Source organism: Herpailurus yagouaroundi, unplaced genomic scaffold (genome assembly GCF_014898765.1).
Source record: "Herpailurus yagouaroundi ecotype Mexico unplaced genomic scaffold, PumYag 221, whole genome shotgun sequence".
NCBI classification, from domain to species: domain Eukaryota; kingdom Metazoa; phylum Chordata; class Mammalia; order Carnivora; family Felidae; genus Herpailurus; species Herpailurus yagouaroundi.
Window position 1 is genome coordinate 46094 of NW_024412452.1, and position 15841 is coordinate 61934.

General features: G+C 41.3%; 1 protein-coding gene across 1 annotated transcript in view; it reads right to left on the reverse strand.

Moving 5' to 3' along the window:
- Positions 1-15841, reverse strand: part of USP39 (ubiquitin specific peptidase 39) — a 33927-nt gene that overhangs the window by 13984 nt on the left and 4102 nt on the right. The window contains exons 2-9 of the mRNA XM_040458317.1: positions 15013-15082; positions 13167-13261; positions 12265-12401; positions 10884-11036; positions 4836-5061; positions 2962-3039; positions 1692-1759; positions 764-952 (exon numbers count right to left, since the gene is read on the reverse strand). Coding sequence (XP_040314251.1) covers positions 764-952; positions 1692-1759; positions 2962-3039; positions 4836-5061; positions 10884-11036; positions 12265-12401; positions 13167-13261; positions 15013-15082 — 1016 coding nt within the window. The remainder of the gene's footprint in view (positions 1-763; positions 953-1691; positions 1760-2961; positions 3040-4835; positions 5062-10883; positions 11037-12264; positions 12402-13166; positions 13262-15012; positions 15083-15841) is intronic.

A 15841-nucleotide genomic window follows, 5' to 3' on the forward strand; every position in this document is an offset into this window, starting at 1 on the left:
AAGGCTGGGCCTTGGAGCAACTGAAGTAAGGTAATGGCAGCCTGTGCAAGGGACAATCAACAGACCGCCACTTCTGAGAACCCTGTCACCCTAGTTCTGTCCTTCCCAAGTCCTGCTCTGTTCAAGTCTCCCTAAGACCTTCAAGAGATGCCTTCCAATAAAGTTCCTCTTTTAGTTTAGTGAGTTTTCTGTTGCTATTTAATATCTGAAAACAAAAGAAACTTAGCTAATGAAGAGAAAGAGCAGAAAGGGTTTGGAATGAGACATCAGGTGAAAAAAATTCTCCCAGTAAAGAACAGAAAGGATTAAATTTGTCTAGGATAAAGAAGGGAATTAAACTGAGAAACAGTTAACTCAGTAGATAAGAAGACACTTTTAACTTAATAAAAAGTAATATGATAGTAAGAACAAATTATTTCATCTATATTTTAGCTCTATTTTTTTCCACTTGAATACTGACACTACATTTTTTTTAAAATTTTAAAATTTCTACTATCCTAAATACCCGCTCCTTTCTCCATCCTACCCAGAGGCAGATGGCTGAAAGGAACATATGAGAAGTGTAAGAGAGGGCACTGCCAATCAAGCGAAGAGTTGGGGTGACCAGCTAGAAACAGCGTGGAGTTTGGGAGGCTCAATACACACAATACGTTTTATAACAAATGCATTCCACAAACGTGGCGACTTCCAACTATAAAAAGAAACTGAAAAAAGTCCAGAGAGAGAAAGGAGCATCAGCAGGGCAGCTGTGCAAATGGACTACCTTCTCGGTGATGCCGTTGAATTTGGCCAGGATGTTGAAGAGCGGCACCTGAGGGATAATGAGCTGCTCCTTCTCGTCCTTGTAGAGGGGAGCGGTAGGGAGATCCAGTGTCAGGTACATGAAGGTGGACTCCACCATTGTCTCCTGGTACTCATCATTATGCAGCAGCTGCTCTTTTTCTTCTGCTGGCTAGAAATGAGGAAGAAGAAAAAGGAGGGAAGGAATGTGAGCAGTATGCATACCACCACACACAGAAAGAAACAATGTTTTTATTCATTTTGTATCGGAGTGAAGACAGCGCCCAAGAGACTGGGCATTTCATGGACAGCATCGCTGCCTGCGTAGAGTAATGCAAACACTGAGGGACTTCCATCCTCAGAGAGAGGGCTTTTTAAATTTTTTGAGAGAGAGAGAGAGAGAGAGAGAGAGAGAGAGAGAGAGAGAGAGAGAGAAAGCATGGGAGACGGAGAGAGAGAAAGAATCTTAAGCAGGCTCCATGCTCAGCGCAGAGCCTGACACAGGGCTCAATTCCATGACCCTGAGACCATGACCTGAGCCAAAATGAAGAGTCAAATGTTCAACTGACTAAGCCACCCAGAAGACCCTAGAGAGATTGTATTTAAATACCAGACTATTTAAAACCCTTTTAGATGATCTAGAAGGCTTATCTGAGCTTTCTGAAAAATCACACCAGCACCACCCAATGGCCAGACCACTTAAACCAGCAAGACTTTTACCCTACTGTAACTGCCCAACTTAAGCACACTGGTGCAACAAAAGCACGAGGAGCTATCACTTGACAAGCGTTTTTGGAGAACCTCATCTTGAGACAAGAGGCCTTGATAGACCTCTAAGCCTCTCTCTGTCAACCCTGAATCCCCTCAGGTAAGATAAATCAGGCCAAGAGTCAGTTTCAACCCCCACTCACCAGATCAGGATGAGGCAGCTTTTTAGTGAAGATCCTCATGGAACCCTGGAAAACATCAGTCACAATGGCTGTACAAACAGAAATCAAAATGCAAATTCTGTCAGGTTGGAAAGCATTTCCAGAATATAGTCCTAACTTCTAAATTTATGAAATAAACCAGCATTGTCCAGCTAAGACTCAAAGCTCTCAGTAAACACAGAAGTACCTTTGCAACATATACCACCATGGTACCTTCACCATTATTTGTGTAAATAATTACTTTGTGTCTGCCTTCTCCATAAGATACCCTCTAGCACAGGGCCTGTCCCATAGGAGAAAAATTAAGTGCATCTTAATGAATGAATGAAATGAATGATTTATAAACCCTAGAGACTTATGAATCACAGAAAAAAATCACAAGCAAAACAAGATACATCCAAAGACTTTCCCATAACCTTATGCTGTGTGCAAAGGAAGATAAAGTCCACCCTGCACTGGACATAAAACAAAAATGCAGACTGAGGGACAGAGCAGAACAGAACCAAAGCACTGAGACAGAAAGTACAACAGGGTTCTAGAATCCTAATAGGACACAAGTTACAGAACTCAGGTTGAAGACACCTGGTAGAGGTGGTAGGGCCATCTGGCAGAGCATCAGCCCACAATTCCACATTAATAAACATTAACACCAGCAGAACAGAGAAAAAGGACAAGGAAAAAGCTGCATTAGGTCTCCAAAATTATTTATCTAGCTCAGCACTCTCTAAGCTAACAACTATTTCTGGCATTCATGAAAACTGTCTAACTACTGCTATGCCAACATGGATGTTAAGAGACCATCGGACTTAAAGTCTGAGAATCAATACGGAAGCAAGCCTCATTTCTCCCAAGTATAGGCCCAGGGGAAGGAACTAGCTTTTACTCTGCTTTACCAGTCAACTTAGAAGCCAGGCAAACCATGCAGTGAGTCCTCTTCACATTAACTCTTGCACTGCCAGGAGACTAGCAGTCGACAACATGCTGCCCAGCCCCTCAGTTTGGAACTAGGTCAGGATTTTAGAGCATTATTATATCTATTTCCATGTATTAAACATGCCATTGGATATAACCATATCCTAATTTTTAAAAATGGAGAGGAACCTATTCAGGAATAAAATTTAGTCCATGTATACACAGACACTACCCTAACACAAAAAAATAAAAAATTAAGAAAAGGATGGGAAGTTGCAAAGTGCCTATAAAAGGAAGCAAACAAAAAAAGAGCTCCCTTTTACAAAATAACATGACTTACTCTTCTTTTTCTTCTTTGTGCCCCCCAGAGCTGAGTGTAGAGCATTCAGAAACCAGGACAGAAAGTCAACTCCATCCCCTGGGAAAGAAGGAAGGGTGAGGCATTTTGAAGCTGCAAATTAGTATAGTCCAAACCATGCGCTGGCTGGCATGATGCCACATTCCTGGTTTTCCTTCTTCCTTTCAGGCAACACCATCCTGTCCTCTGGGCGTCCTCCTCTGTTTGGACATTAAATGCTGGCACTCCTCAAGGTCAAGCTCTTAGTCTTCTGATCTTTGCTCTCTCCCTGGGATCTCTGACCCAACCAGGACCTTCCATTATCATCTCTACTTCAAATGTGTATCTCACCACCCATCAAAAGCCAGTATTGAATTTCCCCTCTAAATCACTCCTTGGCCAGAATCTTGTTTATAAAACCTAAGTCTGTGGGGTGCCTGGGTGGCTGGGTCGCAGGTCATGATCTCATGGCTCGTGAGTTCCAGCCCCATATCGGGGTCTGTGCTGACAGCTCGGAGCCTGAAGCCTGCTTCGGATTCTGTGTCTCCCTCTCTCTGCTCCTACCCTGCTCACACTCTGTCTCCGTCTCTCTCAAAAATAAACATAAATAATAATAATAATAATAATAATAATAATAATAATAATAATAATAAATAAATAAATAAATAAAACCTAAATCTGACATCACATCTTGGCTTAAAAGCCTTCATTGACTCCCCACTGTTGTCAGGATATAACCCATCTCCTTCTAGTGGCACATAAACCCGACAATCCAGTCCCTCTCTCGCACCTCCACTTCAGCTCTCACACTGTCCCCCGGAATCCAAGCGCCTGGCTACTGGCAGCCTTGTGTCTGTTCCTGGCATATCCACGCTCCTGTTGGCAGTGTCCTCTTTAACCTGGAATGCCCAGCCCCAACCTATCTCCTCTGTGCCTGGAACTCAGCTAGCTCTTCCTCCACTCTGACTCCATACGACCTCCCATGTGCTCAGCCAGGGTTCCCTGCTCCACGCTCCCTCCCAGAGCATACTTCCCTTCCTCAATCACAGCGCTTACCACCCTGTGCTCACCTTTTTACACAACTATCTTCCCCACTAGAATGGGAGCTCCTGGAAGAAAAAAACTGTTGCTTATCCCTGCAGCCTTAAAACCTACTAGCAACAGGAATGGATGATGAACAAACTGACATGAGGCCAGAGGACACTGTATGAGATCCAGGTAGTAAGAGTTACAGTGTCCACATTACTCACACGGCAATAACTATTTGGACTTGGAGGGATGAAAACAGTCAAAACAGGTCATCGGAATATCTAGCCTGCAACATGACAAAATGAGAAACAAATGTGGCAAGTGCTTAAGGGTTGGCACCTTTCCCAGCCTCCTGGTTTTCCCCTAGAACCGTACAGTTTAGTTTACTACATATGACAGACTTTCTATCCAGCTGAAATCTCAGGACTCTGAACAGGGCAGGCCGATGAAAGAAGAATCAGGAACATAATCATATGATGAACTGGATACTCACCTGGTTACTACAAGGTTTACAGCAAGTACAAGTAAATTTGCTCATCAAACTAATTTTGTTGCCCTAACATCAGAAAATATGAATGACTGGGGTGCCTGGGTGGCTCAGTCGGTTAAGCATCCAACTTCAATTCAGGTCATGGTCTCATGGCTCATGAGTTCCAGCCCCGCGTTGGGCTCTGTGCTAACAGCTTAGAGCCCAGAGCCTGCTTCGGATCTGTGTCTCCTCCTCTGTCTGCCCCTCCTCCCACTCATGCTCGTACGCTCACGCTCTCTCTCTCTCTCCTTCAAAATAAACATTTAAAAAAAAAAAAGGTTTAAAAAAAAAGACAAAATATGAATGACTTGTTCCTTACCTTGCTTGGTGATCTGAAAGGTCTTCTTGCTGCAAAGGACAACAGCCTGAAGCATCTCATGGGGAGACACGTGTGCCTTAAAATTTCGGGGGTTCCAGAGCTTTCTCATCAGCTCTCCAAAACGCTGGACCAACAAGAACATGATATCCCCTGGAGGACGCTTGATGTTCTTATAATTGTCTTCTTCCAGGAAGTAGTTCCGGAGAGGAGGAACATTAGACAAAGCCTGGAAGTCAAATACTTCAGCCAATTAATCCAGAGCCCCTGCGAAGGGCCCCCACGCACAACCCTGGGAGCCAAGCTCTTATAGAACCAGGCCTGTGATGGCCTCAAAGAGTCAAAAGGAAATGCTTAGGTTTAAAGTTCACATTATTATAGAAACATCCTCTGTGCTAAGTTTCACATAAAGTCCAGTTGTGCAGATACTTTGTTTTGGATATGAAGTTTTTTATTTATTATTTTTTTTTATTTTAGAGAATTTTTTTTAAGCAATCTGTATATCCAACATGGGGCTCAAACTTAAAACCCTGAGATCAAGAGGCACCCGTTCCACCAAATGAGCCAGCCAGGCAACCCAACCAAGAAGTTTAAAAAAAAAAAAGAAAAAAAGTATTCAGACGCCTAGGTGGCTCAGTTGGATGAGCATCCAACTCCTGATTTCAACTTAGATCATAATCCCAGGTTAATGGGATTGAGCCCCGCATCAGCCTCTGCACTAAGCATGGAGCCTGCTTAAGATTCTCTCCCCTTCTGCCTCCCTCTCTTGTGCACTCTCTCGCTGTAAAAATAAATAATTTTTTATAAAAAATAATTCAAGTCCCTATTCACTGACCAACTTATTTAATAATTTCCTTCATTTATTCTAATTAGGTTTGTGACTATATTTGCATTCATAGGAATTAAAAGCTAGAAATCCAAACATTCCATTTGGCTAGGGCAGAGATAACTATCTGGAGGCCAAACTTCTCCCATCTCTCAAATGCACATTAAAATCTGGGCTCTGTGTCGACAGCTCAGAGCATGGAGTCTGCTGCAGATTCTGTGTCTCCCTCTCTCTCTGTCCCTCCCTCATTAGTACTCGTCTCTCTCTCTAAAAAACAAATAAAAACATTTAAAAAAAACTTTAAAAAAATGGGGTGCCTGGGTGGCTTAGTCGGTTAAACATCTAACTTCAGTTAGACTCAGGTCATGATCTCGCCATGCACGAGTTTAGGCCCTGTGTTGGGCTCTTGTGCTGACAGCTCAGACGCTGGAGTCTGCTTTGGATTCTGTGTCTCTCTCTTTCTCTGTCCCTCCCTTACTAGTACTGTCTCTCTCTCTCTCAAAAATAAATAAAACCATTAAAAAAATTTTTTTTAAATAACATGAAAGTCATCTTAATAAAGTTTAGTGTTTTTCCCAAGTGTGGTATTTATTGAAAGAGTGATAATAAATAAATATAAAATAAAATAACAAAAATTAATATAATTATATATAAAAATGATACAAAATGAACATATATATAAAAGTGATTAATTCTGTTATGATCAAAAATGGCCAAAAGGTTTAGGAGAACAAAAATAAATTTTACCAAACAGAACTACTCTGCAATCCAGCAATTGCACCATTAGGTATTTATTTACCCAAAGGATACAAAAATACAGATGCAAAAGGGCACATGCACACCAATGTATACAGAGCAGCATTATCAACAATAGCCAAACTATGGAGAGAGCCCATATGTCCATCTATTGATGAATGAATAAAGAAGATGTGGTGTATATAAACACAATGAAGTATTTGTTGGCCATCAAAAAGAATGAAATCTTGCCATCTGCAATGACGTGGATGAAGCTGGAATGTATTATGCAAAGCAAAATAAGTCAATCAAAGAAAGACAAATACCATATGATTTCACTCATATGTGGAACTTAAGAAACAACACAGATGAACATATGGGAATGGGCAGGGCAGGGGGGTGAAGAGAAGGAAACAAACCACAAGAGACTCTTAATGATACAGAACAAGCTATGGGTAATGGAGGGAGGTGGGTGGGAGATGGGTACTAAGGAGGACACACGCTATGATGAGCACTGAGTGTTGTATGTAACTGATGAATCACTGAATTCTGCTCCTGAAACCAATATTGCACTGTATGTTAACTAAAATTTAAGTTAAAATAGTAACAATAATAATAATAATAATAATAAATTTTACCTCGTTAAAGAAAGATAAAGACTAGCCATGTTGGTTCAGGAAGAAATAAAGCTCATTAGTATGAGCTACAAAACTGGGAGGGAAACCACAGAACAGACCCTAAATAAATGCCATCTCCCTACAGGTCCCTCCTGATGGGTTTGTGAATCCTTAACAGCACTGTGCTTACTATGAGCACAACTTTCTTTGGCAAGGTAATCCGTTTAGAAAGGAGGATAGAGGTTTCTGCTAAATACAATAAACCTAGGCATCTTAGAGGAAGACAACTCAGGACACAGGGAATACTGCAACAGAGGTGATTGGGAAAGCCCCTACAAGCTTAGCTCACCTAAATAAACAAGGACTTCATGCCTAGAGAATAATTACTAAAAAAAAGGGTTATTATCTAAAGGAAAGAAGTATGGGGGCTGAGTGGCTCAGTCGGTTGAGCGTTGAACTCTTGATTTCGGCTCAGGTCATGATCTCAGTTTGTGAATTCGAGCCCCATGTTGGGCTCCGCACTGACAGGGTGAAGCCTGCTTGGGATTTTCTCTCTCCTTTCCCCTCTCTCGCCCTCCCCTGCACATGTGTGGACACATGCACTCTCTGTCTCTCTCAAAATAAATAAATAAACTTTACAAAAATAAATTAATAAAGAAAGAAAGAAGTATGGACAAAGTTCATCCTAGTTCTCACTTATCCAAGCTGTGGAGAGAGGTTGCTCTCTGCTTTTAGCAACAATACAAAAAAGTATGTATCAGACGGAAATCATTCAGCCTCCAGATGGAATACTTCATCCATTCAATCCCATTGTAGTGGCAATTAGATCACAGAGGATTTGTTCGTCTACTTATTTTAAAAATAAAAACTTCCTATGGGAACTAAAACCCCTCACAAAGCCAAGGCTAACTGTACTGACCATGTTCAAATCCTATCTGTTCAACCTGTAAGTCTTTTTCTCTCTACTTAAGCATTTAACCTTTCCAGGGTCTAGGTATGACATCAGTGGCAGATGCCAAAACTGACAGATACACTTTCATAATTTTTTATCCAAATTCTTTATGCAAAAATACCATAATCAAAGTTTAAAGGCCAAATAAGAACTAGAAGGAAATCTTTGCAACATATATAACAGAAAAACACTAATACATATTTTTCAGAGTTCAGCAAAATAAACTACCAACAGAAAAACGAGCGCACGGCCCATCAACACTTGAAAAAATACAAGTAATCAACTTTAGAAGTGAATAAACAAAAGGTAGGTTAAATGTATCAAAATGGGAAAAAAATAAGTGTAACAGACACAATGCAAGATGAAGAACTCTCTTTTGTGTTGCTGATGGGTTTGTAAATTGCTACAAACAGCCTACAGCCTAGAATCTAGGCCCTAAATGCATTAATACAAGATATGATGGTTAAATAAACTATAATTCATTCACGAATTGAATTAACATGTAATCATTAAAGATGCTGAACAAGAATATGTACAGGCGTATTTCGGAGGTATTACAGGTTCGGTTTCAGACCACTACAATAAAGCTAATAATATAATAAAGAGAGTCAAAGGGATTTTTTGGTTTCCCAGTCCATCATAAGGTTATGTTTCTACTATACTATAGTCTATTAAGTGTGCAATAGCCTATGTCTAAAAAAACAACGTGCATACCTTAATTTAAAAATACTTTTTAAGTTAAGTAATTTAGGGGCACCTGGGTGGTTCAGTCGGTTAAGCGCCCAACTCTTGATTTCGGCTCAGGTCATGATCTCATGGTTCATGGGATCAAACCCCGAGTAGGACTCTGTGCTGACAGTGTGAAGTCTTCTCGGGATTTTCTCTCTCTCACTCTGCCCTTCCCCCACTCTCCAAAATCTATAAACATTAAAAAAAATTACTTTATTGCTAAAAAAATGCTATCATCTGAGTTTTTTTTTTTTAATTTATTTTTTTTAAGAGAGCGAGCAAATGTGCACCCATAAGGGGGAGGGGCAGAAAGAGAAAGGGAGAGAGAGAGAGAATCCCCAGAAGGCTCTGTACTGTCAATGCAGAGTCTGACGCAGGGCCTAATGCAGGGCCTGATCTTAGCAACTGTGAGATCATGATCTGAGCTGAAATCAAGAGTCAGATGCTGAACTGACTGAGCAGCCCAGATGCCCTCCAACATCTGAGCTTTCAGTGAGTCATCTTTATACTGGTGGAGGGTCTTGCCTCCATGCTGAGAGCTACTGACTGATCATGTTGCTGAAGCCGGGGTGACTCCAGCAGTTTATTAAAACAAGACGACAATGAAGTTTGCCGCATCAACAGACTCTTCCTTGCATGAACAATTTCTCCCTGGCATGTGATGCTGTTTGTTAGTATTTTACCCACAGCAGAACTTTCAAAATTGGAGTCAATCCTCTCCAACCTTGTTATTGCTTTGTCATCCAAGTTTATGTAACATTCCAAATCCTTTGTCATTTCAACAATCCTCACAGCGTCTTCACCAGTAGATTCCATCTCAAGAAACTCCATTCTTTGCTCAGACATAAGAAGCAACTCCTCATCCACTCAAGTTTTACCATGAGTGCCTGGGTGGCTCAGTTGGTTAAACATCCGACTCTTGACTTTGGCTCGGGTAATGGCCTCATGAGTTCGTGGGTATGAGTCCCACATCAGGCTGTGTGTTAACACTGCAAAGCCTGCTTGGAATTCTCTCTCTTCTCTCTGCCCTGCCCCCCCAATAAATAAGCTACAAAATATACATATACATATATAGTATATGCATATGACCACATACCTACACACAGTACATATACATATATATGTATATTTTATATGTATAGTAACAAGCCTAAAACATTGCAAGGATTACCAAAATGTGACATAGTCACGAAGTGAGCAAATGTTGTCAGGAAAATGGTGCTGAAGGAGTTCCTTGACACAGGGTTGCCACAAACCTTCAATTTGTAAAAAGCACAATGTCTGTGAGGCACAATAAAGTGAAGCACAATAAAATAAAGTGTGCCTGTATTGATTTCATACATTTTAAGCAGGACAGAGTACTAGAGAAAGGAAAGAATGAAGCCTTCATTCTTTATACTTTCTACATCTTCCACCCATCCCTTAAGTGTTTATGTTTATAAATTTTAATTAATTTTTGTGGTCAACGAAGCAAGATTATTGTTAATGTTCTTAATTGTGCTTACTAACATGTTCTAATTTTTCTACAATGTATACGTAATACTCATAATTTTTTAATGTTTATTTATTTTTGAGTGAGTGGGGGAGGAACAGAGAGAGAAAGAATCCCAAGCAGGCTCCATACTGCCAGCACAGAGCTCAATGCAAGGCTCAAACCCACAAACTGTGAGATTATGACCTGAGCCGAAATCAAGAGTCGGACCCTTAACCAACTGAGCCACCCAAGCACCCCAACTCGTTAATTTTTTAGAAAACAAAACTTAATTGCAAACAGGAGAACTTTGGCTTTCTGTATGCCCCACTTTGGAGCTTAAGCACAGGAGCAGGATCAAGACCTCAGATACCCAGCACAAGGAACATCTGCGCTATTAAAAAAAGAAAAGATGCATCATCTAACACATGTGTTTCTTATTCAGTACTGCCAGGCCACACACTCATTCTATCCTTCATTCCCTGAAAACTACACAGGCCATGAGCCCAGAGGCTAGAAAAAGCCTCACCATCGGGCAACAGCCCTTTGAGCAAACATAGGAATGTTATGTTTGGTGCAAATAGTTAAGTAGAATCCTCAGCAAGACTTGGTGTCTCCAGGTACCATTTGACTCTACCAGAAGGCAGTCACTTCTTGGCTGACCTTCACAGTGTTCTCAGGTTACCTCCTCTCCCCATCACTGTTCCCATCTTGATCCTACCTGAAGGACAGCGTTGGCATAGTCATTGGCCTTTATGTTATTCAAGCCCACGATACCCGGCAGATAAGTGGTCCCATCATATGCCCGGGACAATTTGGCTTGCTTGTCCAAGTTTGCAATCTGCTGCTTTGTGAAAGTGGGCTTCAACACATACTGCAAAGCAAAAGAAAATTCCAAGATGTTTCAGGACTGTCTACAGAGTTCACAAGAGCTATGTGAAATAGCAATTTTTGTCAAAAACAAAAAATACTTTGGTCATGAATGTCTCATCACACAACCAAAGGGCTCCCAACCAAAGAGCTCCCAACAATAGGTATAAAAGCTGAGGTAACATTGAACAGGCCCTCTCCTTACTAATCTAGAAGGGGATCTCTGTGTTTAACCCAAAATCACTGAATCCCCAGGTCTTTCTTCAGACCTCACATCTGGCCAACTCCATGATAAACAACAGTCCAAAACCGGAGGACACACACATCTCTGCAGGCAGCAGGAGTCTGAGTGTCGGGTGAGACCTCGCACAGGACTGGTACGGACCCAGCGCAGAAGCAGGAATGCCTCCCCACCTCTGTGCAAATCTGAGATCTGATACTCCCTATGGCTGGAGGGGCAGGAGCAGAACCTTCCCCGGTCCTAAACCTATAAGGGTCATCACATAAAGGGCTGCAGAGAGGTCTCTACTAAGTCTCTTGGGGACCTTGTACTTACTTCAGTTCCTCTCTCTAATTACCATCCATAACTACTTTAACCTCAACTATTAACAGGCATATAAAATTTATAAAAGTAGCATAGTGTTTCAAACACTCGACACTAAGCTTTCCTTAAAAATGAACAAAGCATTCAGCATGAATACAGACACTTGCTAAAAAATAAACAATAATCAATAGTTCCAACATTAATCAAACCCAAGAAGACCTTCTATGATCTCTTAAGTACAATGACTCTTGGCACAGATCACACACCAGAGCCCACAGATGGGAGGCACTGGCCATTTGGGCTGCATCATATCAAAAGTAGTCATGAGCTGGTATGCAGCTTGGTATCCGCTATCCTACACCAGGCCTAATTCATATCCTTCCTCCAAAGTGTGGAAGGTAATATACTTCACAAAAATGGTTTCACCCCAATTAGAAAGTAGATGCATTTCTTTAGTCCTAACCCACAATGTTAGAAGCAGAAACAGCCGCTAGATTGCAGACCATAGGCCACAATTATGAATCCAGACCTTCTTACTAAGGTCTCTCTTGTTGCTCCCAAAGGGAAAGGAGCCTCTCCAAGCCCGAGAAATGGAGATTCTTCCCTAACCTCGAGGCGGGCAAATCCCCAGGAGCCCTAGGCTGGCCCCCAAGAGAACTAGTTCCAAACCAGCCTCCTGGATACATACTGTGATATCCTCCAGCGAGGAATCGATGATCTCATAGTTATCTGGAAGGCAGTAAAACTTGAGGGTGTGGAGGTTGAGGAAGACATGGTGGCTAAACTGGACACTGTGAATGTAGGCATGAGACTTCAAACCCCGGCCTGTAGGGAAGAATGAAAGGCAGTGTAGGGCAGATGCCAGAGAGAGACAAATCAGATTTGATTTTCCTTCAGTATTTTGTACTGGAACGTATTAATATTGGCAAAAACAAAGTACTACACCATCTGTGCAATGAATCTCCTACATGAACTTTTCTCACCACAAAAGTTAGCAAGAAAGAATAGCACATTAGTACTTTATTCCTTGGATGGCATTAAGACACTGGTTAGAGAGAGCCAGGTGGGTGGCATAGTTGGTTAAGCGTCCGACCTCAGCTCAGGTCACGATCTCACGGTTCATGGATTCAAGCCCTACATCAGGCTCTGTGCTGACAACTCAGAGTTTGGAGCCTGCTTCAGATTCTGTGTCTCCCTCCCTCTCTGCCCCTCACCCGCTTGAGCTCTGTCTCTCTCTCTCAAAAATAAACATTAAAAACTGAAGAAAAAAAAAATCTCTCTAGAGGAGACCTGTAGCTGGCGCTGAAAACTTCACAAGTTTAAAATGCACAACACTGGGGAGCCTGGGTGGCTCAGTCAGTTAAGCATCTGACTCTTGGTCTCAGGTCAGCTCATGATCTCACGGTTCATGAAATCGAGCCCCAACATAGGGCTCAACACTGACAACATGGAGCCTGCTTAGGATTCTCTCTCTCCCTCTCTCTCTCTGCCTCTCCCCAGCTCACGATCCCTCTCTCTCTCTCTCAAAAACAAATAAACATTGTTTAAACATTTAAAACAAATAAAATAAAATGCACAATGCTTATTTACCCTGAAAGTACTTGCCACACACCAGACAGGCATATGCATTGATATGTGAAAGGGAGATGGAACACAGTTTCTCAAAGTCAAAGTCCAGCACACTCCTAAAATAACCAAACCAAAGAAAAAAACGATTAATAGGGACAGAGGTCTAGGAAAGCACTCAAGAGAAGCAGCATTGGCTCCACACTGCACAATGTCACATAGCATCCTTCAGAGATAGTTCAACAACCTTCTATAAACTGTGAGAAACATTAACTATTCCTCTCCTCAACATTTACTATAGCAACCTCACCCACCAAGTCCCAAAGCAGTGTCAAAGTATCTATACTAGACACACAATGCCAGCGACCATCTTTTTTCTTTTTTTTTAAATTTACAACCAGTAGAGAACCTTTCATTGCAGTCACTTTCTCTGGAGGAAAAGCTACAAGTAGGACTAAAGTGACAGGACCTCAACAGCATTCCAAATTAAAAGGCTGGGGGTGGAAGGATATCAAGAGTGAACAAACCCTTTTATAGAAGAAAAACCTATTTTTGTCCATAAAAGTAAATGGGAAACCTGAATATTAGGAGAATACCTACAAATCGATCTACTTATTCAACGGCAAAGTAATGCTATATGAGTACCAGGCAGATTAAGGGACAAAAAAACTTTACTTTTATTGAATCCAAAGGTGACAAAGAGATTTCTCCTCAAATATTAACTCTAATTAATTGTTACTGGTCCCAGGAAAGCTATACTGTCCATTAAAGGAAGCAAGAGCCACAAGTTGATACTGAAATTTCTAAATAATTAAAATTTGGGGCACCTGGGTGGCTCAGTTAGTTAAGCATCTGACTCTTTGTGCTCAGGTCATGACCTCACGGTTCATGGGTTCAAGCCTTAGGTCGGGCTCTGCACTGGCAGTGTGGAGCCTGCTTGGGATTCTCTCCCTCTCTCTCTGCCCCTCCCCAACTTGTGCACATGCTCTCGTGCTCTCTCTCTCTCTCTCAAAAATAAACATTTAAAAAAAATAAAATTTGAAACTTGGTTCCTCAAGCCATGTTTCAAGTCATTAGCCATAAATGGCTTGTGCCTGCCACAACAGATAGCCCTTATAAAGAGTAACTCCACAGGGCGCCTGGGTGGCTCAGTCGGTTAAGCTTCCGACTTCAGCTCAGGTCATGATCTCGCGGTTCGTGAATTCAAGCCCCGCGTTGGGCTCTGTGCTGACAGCTCAGAGCCTGGAGCCTATTTCAGATTCTGTGTCTCCCTCTCTCTCCCTCTGACCCTCCCCCGTTCACGCTCTGTCTCTCTCTGTCTCAAAAATAAATAAACGTTAAAAAAAAAAATTAAAAATAAAAAAAAATAAAGAGTAACTCCACTACTAAGAAAACTTCTATTAGCACTACAACCTTAGAGCATAAGTTGAAAAGCACTGTAAGGTGCCATCTGGAATCAAAGAAAAGAAACAGGGATGAGGTAACTACCTCTGTTTTAGGACATACCTGTTTTTCTTTTCTCTGTTGAATTCCAGCCACCTAGAGTAGTACCTAGCACGTAGTGAGTGCTCAAAAAATATTTAAATTTGCTACCGTCATTTTAAGTACACTATGCACTCTGTTATTCCACCAAACAAATTCAAACTAAGCTAAAAGCTCTTTATGCATGTGCCCACCCTTAAAAAAAATGCCCCCTAACACTTTATATTAAAAGACAAAGATTAATAAATACGGCAAGAAGCACAATCTTCTGGGCAGAAAGCCTTAAAAAGAATAAAATTTGTGATCATTTGACATAGAGTCAAATCTATGCACTTCCTGCATAGATTCCATCATTCTGTGCTGCCCTTGACATCCCTGTCCTACTAACCTGTTAATGGTATCCAGGTACGGGCAATGGCGGCTCCTCCGGTCCTCAGAATCCACGCGGCCATTCTTTGCTGAAAGGAAAATCATCACAGGCTGTGAAAATGGGAAACCAGTACTCAGGGTGAACTACTAGTACAAAGAAACCCAGAAATGAGAAAAACTAAACAGGATGAGCTCCTACACAGGAGGCATGGCAATACACCAAAAAGCCCACTAATGGAACAAGTGCCAAATTGGGAGAATATATGTGAAACTCATAGAACCAAAAAACGATTCATTTGCAGATTACATAAAGAAATTGGTGAAACAATAAAAGACAACCCAACAGAAAATGAGGAAAATATCCTCAACGACCAAGAAAATGCAAATTTCCCTGGACAATAATACACCACTTCATATCTACCACAGAAGGAAAGAAATAAAATCGGAAAATTCCAAGTGTTGGCAAATACCTAGAGCAATTGAAATGTTCCTGTAACTGCTGGTGGGAATGTAAACTGTTACAACCTCTTGGAAAATAGTACAGCAAGATCAAAGCTGAAAATATGCAGAACTCTGACCCAGCAATCTCTACTTATAAACCTGAGAGAAACTTTCGCACATGTACACTGGAAGTGCCTAACTAAAAATATTTATAGCAGCATATCTGAAAGGGCCCAAATTGGAAACAAACCAAATATCCGCCACAAATAAAATAAATAAATGTATTCTGGTATCACCAATAGAACACTATGTATCCATGAATATCTATTTGAATGAACCTCAAAAATATGGTTAGCAAAAAAAAAAAAAAAAAGGTAAATCAGAAGACCACATACATATGATTCCAT